At 35.8% G+C, this 23370-nt stretch overlaps 1 protein-coding gene across 7 annotated transcripts in view; it reads right to left on the reverse strand.

Annotated features, from left to right (window-relative positions):
* The window catches only part of PIKFYVE (phosphoinositide kinase, FYVE-type zinc finger containing), a 90041-nt gene that overhangs the window by 39820 nt on the left and 26851 nt on the right, over positions 1–23370 (reverse strand). For 5 of the 7 annotated variants that reach the window (XM_074191489.1, XM_074191490.1, XM_074191488.1 and 2 more), the window contains 10 exons: positions 19668–19806; positions 16889–17046; positions 15795–15906; positions 13992–14139; positions 13301–13468; positions 5243–5302; positions 3713–3842; positions 3122–3302; positions 2445–2519; positions 250–357 (listed from right to left, as the gene is read on the reverse strand). In XM_074191489.1, the coding sequence (XP_074047590.1) occupies positions 250–357; positions 2445–2519; positions 3122–3302; positions 3713–3842; positions 5243–5302; positions 13301–13468; positions 13992–14139; positions 15795–15906; positions 16889–17046; positions 19668–19806 (1279 nt within the window). The remainder of the gene's footprint in view (positions 1–249; positions 358–2444; positions 2520–3121; positions 3303–3712; positions 3843–5242; positions 5303–13300; positions 13469–13991; positions 14140–15794; positions 15907–16888; positions 17047–19667; positions 19807–23370) is intronic. The other 2 variants (XM_074191492.1, XM_074191491.1) reach the window with 1 other exon arrangement.

A 23370-nucleotide genomic window follows, 5' to 3' on the forward strand; every position in this document is an offset into this window, starting at 1 on the left:
CAGACATTTACTAGCTGTATCATTCAATGCTATATAACCCTGGAAAAGTCACTTAACCCTGTTTGCCTCAGTTTTCTCATCTATAAAATGAGGTAGAGGAAAAAATGGCAAACCACTCCAGTATCTTGCCAATAAATCCCCAATTGGGATCACAAAGAGTTGAACACAACTGATACAACTCAACAACAACAACAACAGAAATAAAAAGATAACTACTGTCCCACACATACATCTATAACAAATTCTAACCTGAAGAACAATTGGGTCAATGCAAGTAAATTTTGTTTCTTCTCTGTAGAGATACTCAATGGAACATTTCAATAAAAGGATTTTGGGATTTTTAATAGAAGAATTCATCTAGAAGAAAAAAAGCAGAAAAGTAATGATTTAAAGCATTTAGAAAGTTGAATGGGTAACACAATTTTCATCCCTTCTACCCTTACTGTGTAGGTCCCTCTCCAAAACATTATCTTCCTACAAATCTTTGTTAATCATTAAATATGTCATTAAAAATGACATACAGATCATGACACTAATCAAGTGTTCCAATATTCTCATGGTTTCATTTCACCTTGGAAATCCTCCCATCATCTAAATCTTTTTATAACAAGTAATTTCATTCCATGAAATGTGAAAAAATGCTAACCTACAGGAAATTGTGGAAGAATGGAAGTATATTATACTCTAAAATTTTTTCACTATTCTTAGATCTTAAAGACATTCTTTTACATTTTCTTTCAATATTCAATCTTAAACTATTTCATGTGCTATATATACAAAGTAATAGCAATATTGTAGGATGATCAGCTGACTTAATTTTTCTCAGCAATGCTATGACCCAAGACAATTCTGAAGGACTTATGATAAAGAAAGAATACCATACATTCTCAAAGAAAGAGTTGATGGATCTGAATACATATTGATGCATCCTCTTTTTTAACTTTATTTTTCTTAAGTTTTCTTTTTTCGAGAGGAAGGTGTGGGAACACAGGCTATTCTAACAGCCATGACACAAATCATTTCCAAGTAAACCGCCACCTGGACAGTCTCAGGAGCTGGCATGCCGCCCTTAGAGATAAGGTGCACCAGAGTCCTTGGGAGCTGGACAATCTGCCCCACAGACCAAGGGCACTAGACATAGCTGTGTTTTATCACCTCCCCCCAACCTACCCCCTTATCCTGTAACATAAGACGCTGCACGTACACACCACTTGTGCACCCCCATTCCCTCAATTATTCTTTGTTCTACCCCAGAAGACCTAACAGTATATATGTAAAAGCTAAGCAGTAATAAAATTGAGCTGGAGACATAAGGCAGTAGTGGCTTGACTCCTTATTCTCAGCTCCCCTCCGGGAGGGAGGTCATCACTGTGGGCCCCAAGATGAAGCAAGCCACAGAGAGGGAGCCTGGTTTTTTTTTTTTCCCACAAAATGGAAATGTTTTGCACGACTACATGTTTTTAACCTATGTCAAATAACTTATTTTCTCAATGAGGGGGAATGGGATAGGAAGAAGGGAAAGAATTTAGAATGTTTCAAAAATGTAGGTTAAAACTTGGTTTTGAGGCAGCTAGGTGGCACAGTGGATAGAACACTGGCTCTGGAATCAGGAGAACCTGAGTTCAAATCCAGCCTCAGATACTTAATAATTGCCTAGCTGTGTGATCTGGGGTAAGTCACTTAACCCCATTGCCTTAAATTAAAAAAAAAAAATCAAAATTTGTTTTACATGCAACCAGGGAAAAATAAAATAAAATAAAAATAAAAGAACATTTCAGTTAAATGTCACCTTACTAAAAGTTAAGAAAAATTAAAATATTTTGAAAACTTCCGGTGCTATGAATTTCAAGCATTTATTACATTAACAAGTACAGAAAGAAATGAAGAAACCTCTTTTACCTTGAAGCAAAGTTTCATAGAACATAACTATAGATTAAAGAAAAACTACTGCTCAAATTCATAGAACAGTTAAGCAAATTCATACATTAGCAATTAGCACACTTTATCCTTCTGTGAGGGGAAAAGAATTTGTTTAAGTGGCCCATAAATGGAAAGAAAGATTGATTTTTTGCATATTTTGTCATTACACAAATTGTGAAATTTTGACACCTATAAGTCAAATATACAAACTTATTGAACAGTCAATTGTGATTTTAATAAAGCAATTTATTTTTCTTAAAGAAACAATTAGGCTTGGCTAAGACAGGAGTGAATGGAGGGTTCAAGTTTCTGAATTTGCTATTACACAGAGATAAGTTATTTTTTTCCTTTATTAAGGAAATACCAGTTAGCAAATATCTAAAAAGAAAAAACTTGGTCAATATTATTATTGATTTTTAAAAAATCAGTAAATATCTAAAAAGAAAAAACTTGGTCAATGTTGTTATTGATTTTTAAAAAATCAGTACAATTATTTCCTATACTTTCTGCTAGAGTTACAATACCTTTTTATGTGCGATATTCTTTGTACACACAAAGCCATTGACAACCATAGAATCAAACTTCTTTCCACCTGGAATCTAATAAAAAGAATTGTCATTTTTTTAAAAGGCAAAATTTTTCTATTTCAGTCAGATTATTTTTATACTTTTTAAATTTTACTATATATAAAAAAAGAAAAATACCTCCCATAATGCAATTCTTTTATACCAAATAATTAGTGGCAAAATTAGAATGACTGCCCTTTATATTACTACTTCTAGTAACTAAAAAATTGGGGATACTTTGGGACTCAGGAACCAATCAAGTAAAGTCAACTTTAAAATTTTTTAAATGAAATACTTTTTAAAAAGGTTTAAGCTAAATATTCTGGAACAAAACTACATTCAACACTACCTATACAAACAGTAATCATGCCACTGCCTGGATATTTTAGAAGAGGTATAAATATGATTTCTAAAGATCCCCCAATTCATCTCTCACGTTTTCCTTTCAGTTTCCCTTTCATTTCTATCCCTCGGCACCATGATAACACTGGGGGTCAGAACAAAAGCAATATAAAATCCCATTCTCTACTCCCCACCCCAAGTCTATCATTCTTTTGATACTGTCCTTGTAAACCACTCATTTCTTATAGCATCCTCCCAATTCTGAAAAAAATAGTACAGTCAATAAAGCTCACTTTTTTGACATGGACAAACTGACGGATATCCATGTCATCATCCCTATTTTTGACATCAGGTCGGACAGTCTGCACCACCTGGCAGACCACTGGCACAATGATATCTCTCCAAGATGGTGATAATGAATCATTATACAGTAGTTGTTGAAGTAGTGCCATCATGTGATTATGATTAGCTGAACTGTAAAAATATTAATGAGGAAGAAAAAGAGGAAAGGGATTAATGGTAATTTCTAGATGACTCTTCTATAAGAAGTAATGTTTAAGATGCAATATATAATGTGGAAAAAATAGTAAATGTATTATATAAGTTGCTCTAAGTCAGTTGATTCTTTTTAAAAATAGCACTTTAAAAATTATGTCCCTTGTCCATAAAAGGAAGTTTAATGCAAACTTCAAAAACAAGACTTCCTTCAACTAATTGGTGGAATATTTCACCATAAGGAATAAATTGCTAACTGCGGATAAGGCAATTTTGTGCTATTAAGGAATTTCATCTGAAAATTTCACTTAATAGTCTTCATTTTAAAACAGAGAAACGCTGCACCACTCATTAAAGGAAATGGAAATTAAGAAAGCTGACTGACTTACAGTAATCTCTCCATGGCTTGTTTCTCCCCATTTTCCTCCCTTAGGAGCTCCAGATTGCTATGATGCCAACCTAAAGGTGTAAATGGCAGCTCCTTGGATTTCTCCTCTACCCGTCGGTTGAACAGGGACTCTAGGAAAGCCAAAATAATAATTTATTGTTCATTTTTGTTCACAAATTCACATTTTAAGAAATTTTTTTAATGTATAAACCTAGATATTAGGTAATAATAAATATGGAAACAACAAAATCAGAAACAAGCTTTTGCTAAGTGTCTCCACAAAGTAGCTAAAGTCTCATTCTTGAAATCCTATTTCTAACAAGCAGAAAAAATTTTGGATTATAGCCCATGTGACTTTAACAGTACTCTTATCTATCTAAGAAATCTGAAAAAGAGGAATTGCCCCATCCTGTTAAATTATGAAGTTTGGAAAAAAGCAGAAATATAAATGCTGACAAAACTCCATGTGGTAGTGGTGTAGGTGTCAGATTTTAAGAGTGAAAACTCTGGCATAAATGTTTTAAAGTCAAATAAGAAATCCAAAATGTCTATTCAGAAACCAGTGCTTCTAAAAAGTTCCTTTTTCATTAATCTGTAACATTTTTGGTAGATTTAGACACAAGGCAAAGAATAAATGAGAATTCAAGAAGAATGAATAGCTATTATTAACTGTTTTTTTCTTTTTAAAAAAGCAAACTATTAATCTCTCCCAACAAAATATTGTTATAAAAGTCATTAATTAATTTTTTAAATGTAAATTTTAAAAATGTAATGAAACTCAAGATCATTTTGGCATATATGGAAAAGAGTCAATTAGAGGTGAAGAAAAGTTTCCATGCTACATCCCACCAAAAAAAAAAATCCTTCCCAAGACATAAAAACATTTAACAAAATCTACCCATCTAATATAATAAAAAAAATTACATCTGTAATATTTGAGGTATGGAAGGTCTTTCTATATCTTAATAATCTGGATTGCCAAAAGACTAGCATTCTTTGCTGAAATCTCAAGGCTAGGACAAAACAGATGATAGCCTTTAATCTCATACAAGATTTCTTCCCCCAGGGTCCTGCATTTTAGAGAAAGCAGATTATCATGCCCATTTATTCATGAAGCCTGCAGTTACAGCGTGGTTAGGGAGGAGTTAGTGGCTGCTTTAGATCTCCACATCCATTTAGTCTCATGAAGTCATACTCAAGGAAACATTCTTCCTGTCCTACTTTCCGCTGATGAAATATCAAACTGGGTCATATCTGTCTATTGGCTACAGAGTGGCTCAAGACTTGGGTAGGAAAAAAGTATTTAATATTAAAATCATGAAAAAGGAAAACTTTATATAAATAAACCTCAGGGTGAAAAAATAAAATTTCCCTGGTAAAAGTTTTTTAAAAAAAGCAACAAACTATTATTTAGACTAATTCTCCTTACCCCAAAACAAGTCAAAGTGTATAGCTACTGCTAGTTCTTGAAACACTTAAAATCACTACATATACTTGGAAGTAGCTTCCTCAACTTCTCATATAAATTTACCTTTAATGAAGGCGTCACTTATTGAAATCTGTTGTCCTCCATTGTCAGAAATCAAGTACTCTAAACAGCAGAGAGAAAGCAAAGAGAAAAAGCAAAGTGAGAGATGACTAATATGCTGGTAAAATTATACAAAACACACCCACTCCATATATAGAAAGTATTAGTCATAGAACGTAAGCTCCTTTAGGGAGGGACTATTTTCATTTTTTTTTCTTTGAGAATGAAATATATATCAAGCACTTCAGAGTAAATGCTTGCTAATTTACGGAAAGTTCTAATCATTCAAGTTCTTCCCTACCTGAACCAAAGCTTTATACTCTGAACTTCCATTACATGGGTTTCTAATTCACTGCAACATAGTCTTTCTTATTCCAGGATTAAATATATTGAAGTCTTAATTCTTAAGGCATTAGACCTATTTTTAGATCTTTGTTCACCGCCCTCTTCTAGAAATGTTCTACATCAATGGTAACAAACTCAAATAGAAACAAGGGTCACTAAATCATATTATGAGGATCCCTGTTAGCCAAATACTGACATAAAACCACATATTAATATTATCTATGTTGTTTCGTTTCTTATATTACATTTTAATCTAACATCCAGAACTGTTGCCTTTGCTTTTAACAAAAAAATCATGTTAAAATATGCCATCTAAAGCTGAACATGTGATATATTCCAGAAATGATTTAACAAGAATAGAAAATCTTAAGAATCAAAAACAAAGAATTTCAGAGTTAGGAAAGTCCTCAAAGGTCATCCAGATCCAACAGGAATTACCTCTATAATATCTTCACTTAATTGTTCACTTAAAGACCACAGGTGTGGATGTACAAAGTTAGGTGGCACAGTGGATAAAACACAAAGAGCTAAAGTCAGAAAGACTTCAAGAGTTCAAATCCAGTCTCAGATACTTATTAGCTTGTGACCATGAGCAAATCATTTCACCTACTTGCCTCAGTTTCCTCATCTGTCAAGGTGGGTATAATCACAGCATCTCCATCCCAGGGTTGTGAAGATCAAACTTTACAGATAAAACTGTATCTGACACTTAAATGCTATAGAAATGTGGGTTATAAGAGTTATTTATCCTCTCCCTCCTAAGGCAGTCCATTCACAGCAAGCTCATTCGCCTTCTTTCCATCTTCCTCCACTGGTTCTTGTCCAGTAGAATGAGTCTGATGGCTCTTCCACATGACAGACACACTGCTCAGGTTCCAGTGTGTGAAGTCTTTATTCACCTCCCCAAGTCTAACTCGGATGAGCTGGAGATCCTGTCCACCCTCCAGCTGCCTCTGGGAACTCCCCAGGCTCAGGACACTCTCCAGTCCCACCTTTATAATAGTCCTCAGTTCCACTTCACCTCTTCCATTGCCTGCTGTCCAGGGAGAGTCAATCTACAGCAGAAGTCCAAGCTGCCCTGTGCCCCGACTTCAATCTGTCATCTCGCTGGCGGCCCACATGGCACTTTTAGTTGCAGCCTCAGCTTCGGGGATTTCTTTCCAACAGAGGCTCTCGTTCATAAAGTGCTTTTCCATGAACAGGGTGAGGTAGGTACCATTATTCCCCTTTTATCAACGAGGACACTGAGGTTCAGTGTAGGGAACCCCAAAAAATCCACCAGGTAAAACTAAGTACAGATACTTCCTGACTCCTAGAATACTGACTTCCAGCATGGTTCCACATTTCTATTTCTATGCAATGTTACTTCCATACAACGTTACTACTTACATATTTCTAATATGTCTTCATAGTAGATAAGGTATTAAGTTTGGGAGTCAGAAAGACGTTTGTTTCAATCCTGTCTCAGACCCTTGCTAGTTTGTAACCTTGGACAATCATGTACTATCTCAGCATTGGTTTTCTCATCTGCAACAATGGAATTGTAATAAGACATAGTTCACAGGATCATTATAAAATCAATCAAGATATCACATGTAAAGCACTCTGAAAACCTTGAAGAGGAAACATCTGTTAGCTATTGCCACAGTGACTATTTTTTAAAATCTAAGCTGGGGAATTCCCCAGGCATCCATTTGACCTTTGGTCAATTTACTTTTTCCCCTCCTTTTAATTATTTTTCTTTTTGTCTTCAAAAATCTCATTCTCAAGAGCTTCAAATACTATTGATTTTTCATCTGCATCCTTTGAAATGTTATTCCAAAGTCTATGTACTTTATTCTCAATTTTGCTCTCCTCCACAACAAATTATATGATGGAATGGTCTCTTCTAAGAGAGTTCTCCCTGTTGGTAACAAATAGTTCCCAAAATAAAATTGCCCCTTGTAGGCTTCGCTACTTTTTGAAAAATGAAATCATGGGGGCGGCTAGGTGGAGCAGTGGATAGGCCTTGGAGTCAGGAGTACCTGAGTTCAAATCCAGCCTCAGACACTTAATAATTACCTAGCAGTGTCGCCTTGGGCAAGCCACTTCTTCCCTCTGCTTTCCTGAAACTGGTAGTCACTTCTGCTTCATTAGAACCTTTCTGTTGTTTTTATATTAATTTTTATCATCAATTTTCATCAAGCACTACTTCAATCTATGACTTTGTTCTAAAATATGAAAGTAAAGACACATAAAGAATGCCTTCCCAATATCCAAGGTTCAAATGTTTGAATTTTAGAAAAATGAGACACAAGGGCAGTTAAATGACATGGTGGATGCAGCTCAAATTTGACCTCAGAAACTTGATACTTGCTATATGACCTTGGACAAGTCATTTAACCCTACTGCCTCACAAAAAAACAAAATGAAACTCCAAGAGAAAGCTGGATATTCCAAATTCCTTATATGTAAGTACAATATCCTGTCTGTGTGGCAATATCATAATAATTATTAAGAAGGTACATGTAGGAGAGGGAGAACCCACAGAGGGACTCAGTGAGGCAGTTCTCCAACCCCAACCCAAGGTAACCTGGAAAAGAGCGGAAAGTCTTGGCTCCAGGGGATAGAGGGGCAGCCCTGCAGAGCTAAGGAACTTCAGCCTCTTGGAGGCAGCCCCAGGGTGCTGGGAGCCCTGGCTCACAGTAGCAAGGGCAGTTTCCTGACCTACACCCCGGGAAGCACCAGGCACAACTTGGAGGATCAGCAGGGGGACCTCTGCCAGTGCAAGCATGTGAAGCCCAGTCCTCAGGGCACACAGCGAGCAGCATGGCAGGAGCCCCCCAGGGCATGAGTGCTGAGCCTAGGGAGAATGGAGTGAGACTGCTGAGCTCTGTTCTCTGTCCCTGGAACAGGACTTTGGGGTTCTGACCACATTCAGATCCTGATCGCAGTCTAGGGCCCCCCATAGAACAGCAGGGCCCTCCCCACCTCAGCCCCATGGGGGGGGGGGGGGCACACTTATGGTCATTCACAGACCAGGATGGAAGACAGAGCCTCACACACTGAGATCCTTGTGGGGAGTGTGTCCTAATAATGCTCAAAAGCTCAGGAAGCACCCAAAAACCAGGCTCAGGCTGGGGAAATGAGTAAGCAGAGAAAAAAGAGGAACACCATTGAGAAATACTTTGCCTGTGATCCCAAGAAGGATCAAAGCATTCAACCTGAAGATGAGGAAGCATAAGCTTCTGCATTTAAAGACTCCAAGAAAAACAGAAATTGGGCTCAGACTATGACAGAGCTCAAAAAAGACTTTGAAAATCAAGTGAGGGAGATAGAGGAAAAATTGGGAAAAGAAATGAGAGAGATGCAGGAAAAACATGAAAAAGAAGTCAGAAGCTTAATCAAGGAGATCCAAAAAAATGCTGAAGAAAATAGCATGCTAAAAACCAGCATAGGTCAAATGGATAAAACAGTTCAAAAAGTTATTGAGAAGAATGCTAAAAGCAGAAATGGCCAGATGGAAAAGGAGATAAGAAAGCTCTCTGAGGAAAAATCCTTCAGACAAAGAATAGAACTCAGGGAGATTACTGATTTTACAAGAAATCAGGACGCAATACTTCAAAACCAAAAGAATGAAAAATTAGAAGAAAATGTGAAACATCGTATTGAAAAAGCAACAGATACAAAAAACAGATTTAGGAAAGATAATCTAAAAATTACTGGAATACCTGAAAGTTATGACCAGGAAAAGAGCCTTGACATCATTTCCAAAGAATTATTACAAGAAAATTACCTTGATATCCTAGAAGCAGAGGACAAAATAGAAATGGAGAGAATCCACCGATCTCCCCGAGAAAGAGATCTAAAAAAAAACAACCCCCAGGAATATTATAGCCAAGTTCCAGAACTCTCAAGTCAAAGAGAAAATATTACAAGCAGCCAGAAGGGCACAATTCAAGTATCATGAAGCTGCAGTCAGGATCACACAGGACTTAGCAACAACTACATTGGAAGCTCATAGGGCTTGGAATATAATATACCGGAAGGCAAAAGAGCTTAGAATGCAGCCAAGAATGAACTACCCAGCAAAAATGAATGTCCTCTTCCAGGGAAAAAGATGGACTTTCAATGAACCAGGGGAATTTCAAATGTTCCTGTTGGAATGGCCAGAGCTGAACAGAAGGTTTGATCTTCAAATACAGGACTCAGGTGAAGCATAGAGAGTGGAGAAGGGGAAAATATGAGGGACTTAATGATGATGAACTACATGTATTCCTGTAGAGGAAATGATGCTGAGAATACTCCTATGAACCTTCTCATTTAATAGAGCAGGTAGAAGGAGCTTTTACAGATGAAGCACAGGAGAAAACTGAATCTGAAGATATATTGTGGTGTAAAAATGGAGTCAATAGATAAAAGGGAAATATAGTGGGAGAAAGAAAAAGGAGAGGAGGAATAGGCTAAGACATTTCATATAATAAGATATTTTTTATTACAATGAGCTATTGCAATGATATGTAAGGGGGGAAGGCAAGGGGAAATGAGGGAATTTTCACTCTCATCAGAGGTGGCTAGGAGAGGAAACAACAGATATACTCAATGGGGTACAGACATCTGGAGTAAGAAGGCGAGAAGGGGGATGGGGGAAAGGGGGGAGATGTGAGTGATGGAGGAGAGGATGGACCATGGGGGCGGGGAGTGGTCAGATATAACACATTTTCTTTTTTACTTCTTGCAAGGGCTGGGATTGGAAGGCCTATCCAGGACCATAGGGCCAGGTGGATGCTGGGCCTAAGGGGTGGTATGTGGGCTCAGGGCCCCTTGGCCCCAGGACAGGGGATCTGTTTGCTGCGCCACTCAGCTACCCTACAGCAGAGACAGAATAAAAGGAGAGAAAAAACATAGTTCATGGTAGTAGAGAAGTACGAATGGAGGGAGTTGTGATCAGCAAAGGCAAGGGTGGAAAAATATTGAATTAACTTTTGTGATGGACTTCTCATAAAGAATGTGATCCACCCGCGACAGAGCTGGTGGTGTTGGAACACAGACTGAAGCACATTTTTTATTATTATTATTAATTTTGGCGGGGGAGTGCAGGGCAAATGGGGCTGGGTGGCCTGCCTGGGGCCGAACAGCTGGGTGATTTTTGGGTATCTTCCAGATTTGGACCTGGGTGCTCCTGGCTCCAGGGCCAGTGATCTGTCTACCACCCACCCCTACTAGTATTATTACTATTTTATTTTATTTTGCGTCTTTTTTTTGTTTTGTTTTTCTAGGGCAATGGGGTTGGGGTGGCTTGCATGGGGTCACACAGCTGGGTGATCGTTGGGTGTCTGGGGCCTGATTTGGGCTTGGGTGCTCCTGGTTCCAGGGCCAGTGTTCCATCTACTGCACCACCTGGCCCTACCTATTAATTATTATTATTATTATTTTTTCTCTCCCCTTTACCTTATCACTCATGAGGGTCTATATTTTGGGGGGGGATGGGGGTATTATGTTTACTCTTAAAGAAGAATATTTTAGAAATGTATAAAAAAGCATTATTTGTACAAAAAAAGTAATTTTTTAAAAAAGAGACTACAAAGTAAAGTCTTTCCATTAAACCAATCATATTGCTTCTCTGTAAGAAAGATGATAAAATTTCAAAGAATAAAAATAAACTTTATCCTCCAAAAAACAAAAGAAAAAAGAAAAAGAAAAAAACGAAAGTACATGTATACCTTCAATTATGTAAGGTAGTCTGTGACACAGGCTCCTATACCCAAAATGATATAACTTTAGTTTTTATGTTGTCATTATTCATTCATTTCAGTTGTTTCCAATTCTTCATGAACCCATTTGGAGTTTTCTTAGCAAAGATACTGGAATTATTTGCTATTTCCTTCTCCAGCTCATTTTATAGATGAAGAAACTGAAGAAAACAGATTAAGTGACTTGCTCAGGGTCACACAGCTAGCTAATGTCTGTGGCCAAATTTGAACTTAAAAAAACGAGTCTTCCTGAATCCAGGCCTAGCATTTTTTCCACTGTGCCACTTAGCTATATGGAATTATTTTTTATACTCACCTAAATTCTTTCCATTGCACTTTGATATCAAAAAATATATATTTTCTTCCAGATATGGGACTACTTACCTCTTCCTATTATATATTTTTCTCATAATGCATATACTTTCATTCCTTTATTTTATCATTTTGATGATACTCTAAAGTTGTTTAAAATTTTTATTTTCTTCCAGTTTTTTGTAGAGCTATATAAAACTCTAGAGAAGGAATGTCCAACCTGCAGCCTGTGCCAATGTTGCATTGGTATTGTATTTGTTGGTGGTGTGGGTTGCTTTGTATTTCTGAATGAATATGACAGTTTTGGTTGGGTAATGAGGTCCAAAAAGACCTAAAAGGATGGATACCCCTGCCCTAGAGGTTTACAAATATTTTTAATTTTGACAAGGAAATGACAAGATGGAAGACTAATTTATAAACAAAAAGGACTGACATTGACTCTGGTAGGGTTACTAATACTCATGATATTGATTAACAAAAGTACAATTATTTTATTATTTAACAGAATGCCACTATTCTATTAAATTAGTGTTTAATTATATCTAATAAGTGAAACATCATGCTTAAGAAAGTAATGGGCAAGTGGTGGTACACTAAGTGCTATATATTAGCGTACTAGCTATATAATAGCATGTCATCCATTTACTAAATATCTTCTTTTAAAATATGGTCATTATCATATTGGACCAGTAAAGGAACTATTTTATGAAATAAATTAATGGTTCTAAAGAATGAATTTTTTCATTGTCTTAATTTTGGAAGTAATTTTCTTAAAAATAAATGGCAATACAGAGAAGCATGAAAAGATTTATGAACTGATGTAGAAGTAAAAGCAAAACCAAGAAAGCAATATATACAATGATTATAATAATGTAAAACAAAAGAACAAAACAACCAAAAGATGTAAAATTATAATGAATTAACTTGGCCCCAGACATAAGAAAACAACTTCCCCTACTCTTTAAAGAGAATGAGGGTCTATGGGTATAAAACACTGCAAATAATAGCAGAATTTCTTGATGGGTTACTTTGTTTTCCTGAATTTTTTCTTTTTTCCCCCATTTTTCATTCTTTATCCTGAGAACTGGTTCTCTAATATGGTTTAGGGATAGAAGGAAATGTAGATAATATTAAAAAAAGATATCAATAAAAAGCTAATTTTTTAAAATCAAATAAATAATAAGCATCTTAAAAATATTAATGAAAGGTTTCTGTTGTTTAAGAAAACTAATCTGAATAATTTCAATGGACTTGTTAGGCACTGTGCTGCTAGTTATTTGCATAAGCTAATAAGTCTGAAAAATACTCTCAATCTTTTTAATGGAAAAGGAAAGAATAGAGCAGAACATCCACATTAGAACTGCAAAGAAATACCACCTTGGAAGTTGCACATTATGCTGAAGTAAGAGGTATAGGACAAATCTCCTTTGAAAAGCCACAGGCTTAAAAGTGGACATGGGAGAGGTGAAGCAGGGGGCTGAGGGAAGGGGGGAAAGCGGGAGGAATTAACTTAAAAAAAAAGGAAAAGAAAAGAGGGAGGGGGTGGAAAAAGACCCACACCAAATACCCTCAGCCATAAGGGGAGGAGGGCACAGGAGAAAATACTGAAATGAAATCTCATGGCCAAAGTCTCCATCCTGTGTTCTGATTTCAGATGGTGACTACCTCCTACCTTTTTGGTCAGCAGGGTGAGGGGGCACATGTGGGTACTTGGAGGGCTTCTTGATATGGAAGTTCACGTTGTCCAGCTCCACGTTCAGGCTGATAGAAGCGGCTGAGTCACTGTCCATTGTGGACTGGAAGCTGCTGACTGATGTACGCTTGCTAGGACTGGCAGAATCTTTTATTGTTCGGGAAGGGGAAAGAAATATAGGGAGGAGAGGGGAGTAAAAAAATCGGTATCATCAGGGTATTGGGGAAAGGAGAAAAACTGTTTTTAATATACAAGCCCAATGTGCAATACCAAAATGGATACAGTATTTTCATGTATTTTTGGGCAAACTCAGAAACAGTATTTCACCAAAATTTTGAATAAGCTAATTACAAAATAAATTTAAAAAACAAAGAGGAATATTGGAAGTTCTGCAGGGAAAAAAAGCCAAGCCTGGTACCAAAGTAAGAAGATGAGCAAGTTGATACTACTAGCTTATTATGTGCACAAAGTTATCTTCAAATTGTTGGAAATTAGAAACAAAGGAAAACAGAATATTCCCTGGTAACCTGTGAAGGCAATAATTCAAGAAAATACTGTATCAACAACAAGGGCTACCACACGATGTTTCTATTTAATTTGATCCATATAGCCTAGAATTACTCCAATTCAACGAGCCACAGAAACCGCTTCCTCAAAAATAAAAACTCACTGGCTAGGTTCTCTTCTCCTTCTTCAGCAATCTGCTCCGTGTCACTGTCATCAAATTTGATATCTTTAAACCAGGATGGCTCAGAGTGTCCCTCAACAGAGTTGACCGAGTCACTGTCCGGAGAAGGCGTCTCAGAAAAGTCTGTACTCTGAAAAAATCAAAATCCAATTTACCCTGAATATCAACAAGTGTAAAGTAAAGATGCTTACAACATTTCTACTATATGATAGTTTAATATCATGAGATTGTGACAACATTTTAGACTGATATTCATTTTCTTGAGGTCTTTCAGGACAAGTTTATAATCATAGTGAGAAACCCTTTTTTTCTTTGTCTAACATAAAGTACAGTAAAATCTCTATTAGTTGAAATATTTTGAAAAGATTTTTTGTGGCCAACTCACTTTTTCTAGTAAAGATAAAGATTCAGAACAATTTCGCTTCAATACTTGTTAAAACTCTTTATAACACATATTAGTTTGTTTTTCTACATAAACAATATTATAAACATTTTCTCATATTTTAAGGATCTCTGATTTCATTACCATGGGCAATCTAACCACTGATGCCAATCATAACAATCTTAGGTAGTTTTCAAGAATTGTAACAGTCAAAAAGTTAAACTTCCTACAGGAAACTTAGTGATGAGCTTCCCTAAAATTCTGACAAGACACACAGTCCATCCTCCATCAATATTTATTTATGTGCTTTTCCAGTTTATTGGAACTGCCAAAACTTGTTATCAGAAATCCCACATCACTCTGGTTTCACAAGACGTTAAATGAAGAGCATTAGTAGATGATGAACATAATACTTCACTGTTAATTCAATCCTTAGGGGTCAGAAAGTTAGGGCTAGAAGAGGCCTTTCAGAAGCAAACTATTCCATCCCCTTATTTTATATGTGATAACACTGAGGTCCAGCAAAGTTAAGTGAAAGTCACCCAAGATCACACAAGAAATAGGTATTACAGACACTTGAGCTCAGGTTCCCTCTAGAAGATATTTAAGAGGATTGCTCTGAATATATAAACTTTAAATAGTAATACTGCACTCATATGCATTTTTTATTTTCCTTTCTCTTCCCAAAATCAGATGTCCCCTACTTCATTGCAATTAGTTGAAGTTTTGCTACATATGCATCTTATTTTTTACATAACTCTAACATCATACTTCAGACAAATAATACAGAAATCTATGCATGTATGCAAGGAATCTTCATTTCTCTAAATGAAAAATAAAAACCCAGTGCTGTAGTTGGAACACTTAAGATGTTATGTTATTTTTTTTTTAGTTTTTGCAAGGCAAACGGGGTTAAGTGGCTTGCCCAAGGCCACACAGCTAGGGAATTATTAAGTGTCTGAGACCTGATTTGAACCCAGGTACTCCTGACTCCAGGGCCGGTGCTTTATCCACTGCACCACCTAGCTGCCCCTCTTATATTATTATTATTTCAATGCTTACTACTACATTTTGCCTTGCAAAAACAAAAACAAACAAAAAAAAAGATAAAAATCTATTGCAACAACAGTTTTTTATCAGTTTTCTCTCTCACAAATTCATGTTTCACTTTGTTCCAAACAAAGTTAAAATGAATTTAAGTGAAAATAGTAAGTAAAGGTTATCTTTGTAAATTAACATTTTTCCTTGAGCCTTTTTGGGCTCAAGAACAATATTCTTTATAACAAATATTTCAGAGTGTTAACTCATCTAGTGGTAATGCTGAATGTATAAAGAAAACATCTCAAAAGATCCAAACCCTAAATTTAAACCAAAGTAGCTTTCCACCAAGATTTTCCATTTACCTGAAGTGGTTTATATAAGGCATATTCATCCCTGAAGATCTGATCATGGTGACTGACACAATCTAGCCAACGTCCATCAACCATTGCTTGTCCAATTGCTATGGCTTGTGCTCTTTATAAAGACAGGAAAAAGAATGCTTTTTAAAAAAAGAAAACCTTTGGTTGGGGAAGGAGATACAAGCAAAGGATAAAAAGCTGTTGGAATACTAAAAACACAAAAGACACAAGATTAGGGTATACAAACATTTTTTAAAAGGCTAAAGCAGATTTGGAAATTAAGAATACTATCTAATTAAGTGATTAAATTTAATTGTATGTGAAGTAATGCAAGGTACCTATTCATAACTGTACCTATCCATAAACTTGGTTCCTACTCTTTCAGTCAACTTTGCTCCTTTGTGTATGTATGTATATGTATGTATGTATGTATATATATATATATATATATATATATATATAAAATCTGATAAAAAGTAAAGAAGGAATAGAGACTTAAAATGGGATTATTTGCAGAATTTTTACCCAGTCTACTATGCATTACCTAACAATCAAAATAACAAATGTTTTAGATTGACATAACACCCTAAAGACTGCATGTTAAGAAAAAATTATGCCAAAGTAACATTCTGATTAAGGAAAATGTTCTCAAACTAACAAAGGAAAATCTCTCAAGGTAAGAGTTTTATAAGCTCAAGTTCTCTCAAAACCTTAATATCAAAAAAAAAAAACCCTTAATATATTTGTAATCACCCAGAAGTAATCTGGAGTGGTAATTTCTGGGGAAATAGTCTATTTTAAAGTCAAGAAAGGATTCATTGCAAAGACATCAGAGTAGTAGGTTTCTCAAAAACTTCTGCCTTTAAGTTCTCTCAACAATCTTTAAAACATCAACTGCAATCTTTATGCTTATTTTCTTTCTCTAATGTCATATTGGTCAAAACTCTTCTTAAATTCTTAAAACTTGCAGGTCCAATATCAATCACTTAAACTGTTTTATGCTTGTCTCCAAATATACATTTCATCCTATTTAGATAATACAAAACAAAAACATCTGTGACATACACAAATAAAGATGCTTCCAAAAGTCTGAATACCTTGTAGTTACATGTCCATTTCGGATTAACCAATTGACCAGTTCCTTTCCTACAATGCAGTTAGGGTGAGTCCTCAGCCAATAGCGATGATCCTGGAACTCCATTCCAGTACTATGATGGCAGATTTTCTTCCACAAGTCTTTTAACTGAACAGAGTCCTGAAAAAGAGTTTTCAACTGCTTTAGTATATTGCTAAGGATCAATTCATTAACTGTCAACCAATTTGCTTATGGAAAAAAAGATGGCAAAAATTTTCAAATCATTTTTTCTAGGTCCAGAAAAGCAAATTTTAAATTGGAATGCACAATAATAACTAAAAACTTAATACCAAAAAGAGACAAGTGAAGCACTCTCTTTCTTGGACCAATGAACTAATCAGCTTTTACTGAAGGCCTACTATATACCAGATCTCTGATGAATGTAAGTTTTTTTACAGTTATTGACAGTTAAAGCAATGCACCAAACCAATACTCTTTTCTCAGTGTCATTCCCTTGATTTCTCTGAAGTACTTGATATTGCTTGTAAATAAATCATTCCTTGAAGCTCTCTCCTCACCTAGTTTATATTATACACCACCCTAATTTTTTTCAGTAACTCCAACAGCTTTCTTATCCCTTGCTTATACCTAATTCCCCAATCAAAACCTTTTAAGTATAAGCTGAAAGTTTATTCCTCATCCTCTAGATAGATTTTTCCTGGAGATTTCATCTATTATCAGCATCTCTGGATGAGTCCCAAATCTACATTTTCAGATTTGATCTATCTTCCATAACTGAACATTTCCCACTTTGGACATGGGCTGCCAGCCAACTTAGCATAACTAAAATAGAAACCATCTCTCTTCTAGCCCTCAAAGTGCTCTGTCTCTTCTCCATCCTAATTTCCCAATTTTTGTTTCTAATGATGGTTACATCATTCATGCCAAGTAATCTTTTCTCCTCCTTATTCACCTCTGACACACTCCTACATTTTAATTAAGTTAAATTTCAAGCAAGTCACCTATCCATAATGAAATTCAATTTCTGTATCTTGAAATAAAGACTAGATCTTTAATTTCAGTATCATTTCCAAAATTATTTGATTTTATAGCACTTCACTAAAAAATATTAAATGTTCAAGATTGTCATAGTCATAAAAGTTTAAAGCTAGTAAGCATCAAATCATCTAGTCTAACCAAGTATCTGCTGAATAAAAACAAGTACAACACCTTCATTTTACAAATAAGAAACTAAAGCCCAGGGCAGCTAGGTGGTGCAATGGATAAGAGTAATGGCCCTGAAGTCAGGAGGACCTGAGTTCAAATCCTACCTCAGACACTTAATAATTACCTAGCTGTGTGACCTTGGGCACATCCCAAAGCCTTGCAAATAAAAAAAAAAAAAAGAAAAAATAAAGAAACTAAAGCCCAGAATTCTCAAAGCTACTTAGTGGTCAAACCTCAAATTAAACCTAGATCTCTTTACCTTGGGTCACAATCCATTTCTTCTACAAAACACCATCTCTCATCAAATTCCTTATGTTTTGATTTTAATGTCCCAACCTACCTCACCAACTTTATATTATTCTACTACTCCAAAAAATCAAACCCTCTACTCCAATAGGCTTGGTCTATTCATTGACTCTGAATCCTTAACGTCTTCAATAACTGAAGAATTTATGATTGTGTTGGGCACTCCTTCCAGGTTGTGAATCACAACCTTTCTATGATTTAGTAAATGATGTCTTCAGGGTGCTGAAGTCAAAAAAAAAAAAAAACTACTGACTTACATAAGTCTCTCTAAATTTAGTTAGCATCATCTAATCCTCAGACAAAAGATGGAGATACCATCATGAGGCCCGTACTTCCTCCAAAACACCTAGTATATTATTGTCTCAAGTTTTTTGTGTTGTAATCTGCACTACCCCCACCCTTTAAAAACAATTCTTATTCTTCCATCCAAATCTCTCTGCTACTCATAGATCCAAAACTTCTAGATCCTCAATAAAGCCTTCCCTTCCCTAATTAACCCCATTACCAGTGATCTATGTCCTTTGAATTCTTCTAGCACGGAGTCATGTTTTTGGCACTTAAAATCGAATGTCTTATACAGATGAAAAAAAAACTAAGAATGCAAATCTCAAGAAAAAAATCTAATTAAAAAAACTAAAAAAAGAATGCAAGTCTCATCAACCTAACTAGAATCCATGAAGATCATAACCATTTCACAGGGTTTTTGTTAACACCATTCCAGTCCCAATTCCAAACCCCAAATCCTACATGCACTCAAAAAACATTTGCCAATTTCTATAACATTCATTCATTGAAGTCTTACTCTAATCATATTGCTATTAAAGTGAAACTGGATTCTCTAAAGCTAAACCAGGAAAAGGCAAGTTTTGGCAGGTCCTTTAAGTTGAAAAGGTTAAAGTACTGAATGACTGATTATAGGGGGACAAATTCAGTTGAGATAAGAAAGATTTTTCAACATGTTAAGTAGTTATGTAAGTTTACTCTAATAACTAAAACTCAAGATCATTTCTACACAACCTAGGAACTTATATTGGTCAGCTAAACAATATTATATACTTCTAGAATAAAGGAACCAAGAAGAGAATTAAGTAAAAAATGAATGCTGAAATTTATACATTTCTTTATTAGGCCAAGGAAAAATATAAACCAGTGATTACTTTTCTGTGTTTTTCACTTCCATTAACCCATGTTCTTTTGAATTTGTAAGAATAAAGTACAAAAGACAAACATTAAAGTCATTAATAGGTCAAGAATAATTGAACTGCTACCAGAAGAATTTTGCGTTCATCCTCACTAGTCTCTGTCTTCCCATATGTTCGATTCGCCTGAGGACTGACAGATGTCTCATAGGAGGGAACCATTGGAGAACCAGACCGATCCAATGACAGATTAGTAATACTGGCTGATCTGAAAACAAATGGCATAAATATAAAGTCTCAATTCACAGATAACTTTCAACAATAAACTTGTTTTAAATTGAATAAAGCACACTAACATGTTGTTAGAATTGTGAAATGATCTGATCATTCTAGAAGGCAATTTAAAACTGGACCCAAAAAGGTGATCAAAATATATCCTAGAGATTCTATTACTAGACATCAAGAAAGTCAGATACACAGATAAAGAGAGAGAAATAAATGTTCAAATACATGTATCTATATGTATTGTATATTTCATATTCATGTCAGGGAATATATACATGTGTATATATTTCAGCATGTATGTTCCTTTTCTACCTCAAAAAGTACTGATATACAAACATATATTTATATGTATTTGTATGGACATATAAACAGAGCAAACAATTCAGTGTCCATCAAATGAGAAATGACTAAATAGTGACAGATGAATGTAATGGACTATCATTTATTCTAAAAAAATGATGATTATGAAGAATTAAGCAAAGGGGACTTACATGAAGTGATGCAATAAAATAAACAGAACCAGGAAAATAAGATACAAAGCTTCTGCAAGGTAAACATCAAATACAAAAAAATAAAAATAAAACACTAAATATTGTGGGGCGGCTAGGTGGCACAGTGGATAAGGCACTGGCCTTGGAGTCAGGAATACCTGGGTTCAAATCTGGTCTCAGACACTTAATAATTACCTAGCTTAACCCCATTTGCCTTGTAAAAACCTAAAAAAAAAAACCTAAATATTGTATAATTATAATGATTAGAGAAGAAATATAAAAAAAAAGTGAGTCTCCCTCCTTCAGTGTCTGTCAGATGCCTTAATCACTTTGATGAAATGATTTTTTTTTTAGGTTTGCAAGGCAAAGGGGTTAAGTGGCTTGCCCAAGGCTACACAGGTAATTAAATGTCTGAGGACACATTTGAACTCAGGTCCTCCTGACCCCAGGGCGGGTCCACCGCACCACCTAGCCCCGCCTGATGAACAATTTTTTAAATTTTTTTATTCCTTGTTACATGAGATGGCTCAATAGGTAGAAGAGGGAGGGGTCTATCTGAAAATAGGACAGCTGACTCTGGGATGGTATCTCAGTGGGGTGAGCACAATTCCAAGGAGCAGGGAAGGTCAATTAAGTGAGGATGTCAAGTTTTGAGCTCAGGTTTAATATATATTAAGGTTCTAATCTCCAAGTGGCTATATCAGGTAGCCTTAAAATACTTGAAAATCTGTTTGATTAAAAAATTTGGTCAAATTCATGTATAATTTATAGATTACCAAAGAAGGATATGTCAGGACAATTAGCAACATTCTCAACCACAAGGTAGAAGGAAAATAAAAAATTAAAACCTAGATAAAAGGGAAGAATGCACAGTAAGCTCAGACTGTAATGTAATTTAAACAAGGTAAAAATATCAAGAAAGAAAAGAGACAGAGGAAACCAGGAGGGTGGGAGAAAGTAAGAGTCATCAGAAACAACACTCACTGTTAATCTAAAGTATACATGTTTGAAACACTGATTATTCCTTTTTGGAAAAAGAAGCCATTTTTATAAAATTATTATTTTCTATGTAAAGAAACTGACAAATTTCTTTCTTTCTTTTTTTTTGCAAGGCAATGGGGGTTAAGTGGCTTGGCCAAGGCCACACAGCTAGGTAATTATTAAGTGTCTGAGGCCAGATTTGAACTCAGGTACTCCTGACTCCAGGGAAAATTGACAAATTTCAGTCAAAACAGATGATTTGAAGAAAAAATTGGCAATAAAAATAATTTTTAGTTGCATATTTTTAAACTTTCCCATAAGTATACTATTAAAAACAGAAACAAGGAGAAAATCTTTCAAACAAGTCTTTAGGAATCTAATTTAGAAACAATCTTGTTTAAAAATAGAAATGACAGCTTTATACTTCACTTTGAAAATGACATTTTGAAGTCTGGTAAATGCATAGAATCAAAAACCAGAAGTGTTACCTTAGAATCCACCTAATTGATTTGATATCCTAGAAAGCAAGTACCTTTTACAAGTGATTTATTCCTCAGTCCCAAGTGGGACATTTTATTAAAGCTGTACTTGCGTACAGGCTTGATTATCTGATTTAAACAAAAAAAAAATACATTTCTACAAAAAGCAGAAAAGTTGGAGTGAAACAAGGCACAGGGAAAACACTATCCATTCTCACATTCTCAATGGTCACGTCCTTTGGAGCAGGGAAGACTTAATACCTAGCATGTGCCACCCATGTGGAATGTAGTCTTAGCCACTCTTTGGAGTGCCCCTATGGCATAAGCAATGGAGAATACTTGGAGCCAGGTGCTAAGCCACTCCTTAATCATCACCCTTGTCCCACCCACTAGAAAGGTGTTGGAGCAGGTCTTTCACCAGAGGCTTCTTCCTTTTCCTTTTTTGCCATCTTGCTCTCTCTAAGCTTCTCTCTAATACTCCTCTCTTTAACACTATGTCCCCAGTTTCATGTGGCTGGATCTATGTGGATCTATGTTGATCTAAGCTTCTCTTTCTCTCTTCTCTCTCCCTCCAGCTTTTCTTCTTTTCTTTTTAATTTGACTACTTCTTTCCTGGCTTGTAATTAATTACCCATTAAGGTACCAGCTCCATACTGGATCCAGGTGGGTCCAAGACCAGCCACAGTGGATCACACCTGGAGCTGCTTCTCTTCCTTTTCCCTTTTTCCCTTAAGCACTTCAGCCTCAACTTTCAGTTATTCAGCCAGTACTTTAAGTAGCCCACTATCTTGCTGCCTCTCCAGAGAGGCTAACCTGTGGACTACAGTCTCCAGTGAAGACTTGTGACCTTTCTATAATAATGATGCAGAGAATTGTGAATGTAGCAGGAAACAAAATTTGTCATCTTTTAATGCTGTTAAAATCAGAAAATCTTGTTAAGGGTGGGGGAAAGGTCTTTGCTCTTGAAATGTAAATTGACTCCTATTGTTTCATTGTTTAGTGTAAAATTTGTATCCAGATCTCCTCATTTCTAAGCCCCCCAGCAGTCTTTCCCTCTACCTGATTCCAGTAAGGGGGGACGGAGTTGCCCTTATGCCCTCAGTGCCCAGATAAGGGGCAGGGCTATAACCTGGGCTGAACCTCTCTCTCTCTCTCTCCAACTGTCTTTCCTTATCTCCCTCTAATTGTCTCTGCCTACCAGGCAGCCTTTTTTTTTTATTCATTCTGTCTTAACTGCTTGTTGACCTTTCTGGAGGAAAAGTTTTTTTTAACCTGTTTACTGTATATTTATTATAAAATCCTGAGAAATTTTAATGTCCCAGAGAACCTGCAAATTGCTTTGCTTTTCAGTGGCCCCCAAATTCCTATGCTTCACCTACCCCAGATCCCAGCGGCAACAATAACATAATTCTGGGGTCAGATGATCTGTGAGTTTTCTCACTTAGAACAAGCCCCCTTTCTCTGAGGTCACCCCATTTTCTCCTCATCAAGAGGAAGCACCTGCTTAGATGCTATCTTCACAGTTCATTTTCAGAAAGATACAAGAATTTCTCTCCCTTGGTGTCATGAAATACAGTCTTTTAACATAAGATATGT

This window comes from Macrotis lagotis, chromosome 6 (genome assembly GCF_037893015.1).
Source record: "Macrotis lagotis isolate mMagLag1 chromosome 6, bilby.v1.9.chrom.fasta, whole genome shotgun sequence".
Classification (NCBI taxonomy): domain Eukaryota; kingdom Metazoa; phylum Chordata; class Mammalia; order Peramelemorphia; family Peramelidae; genus Macrotis; species Macrotis lagotis.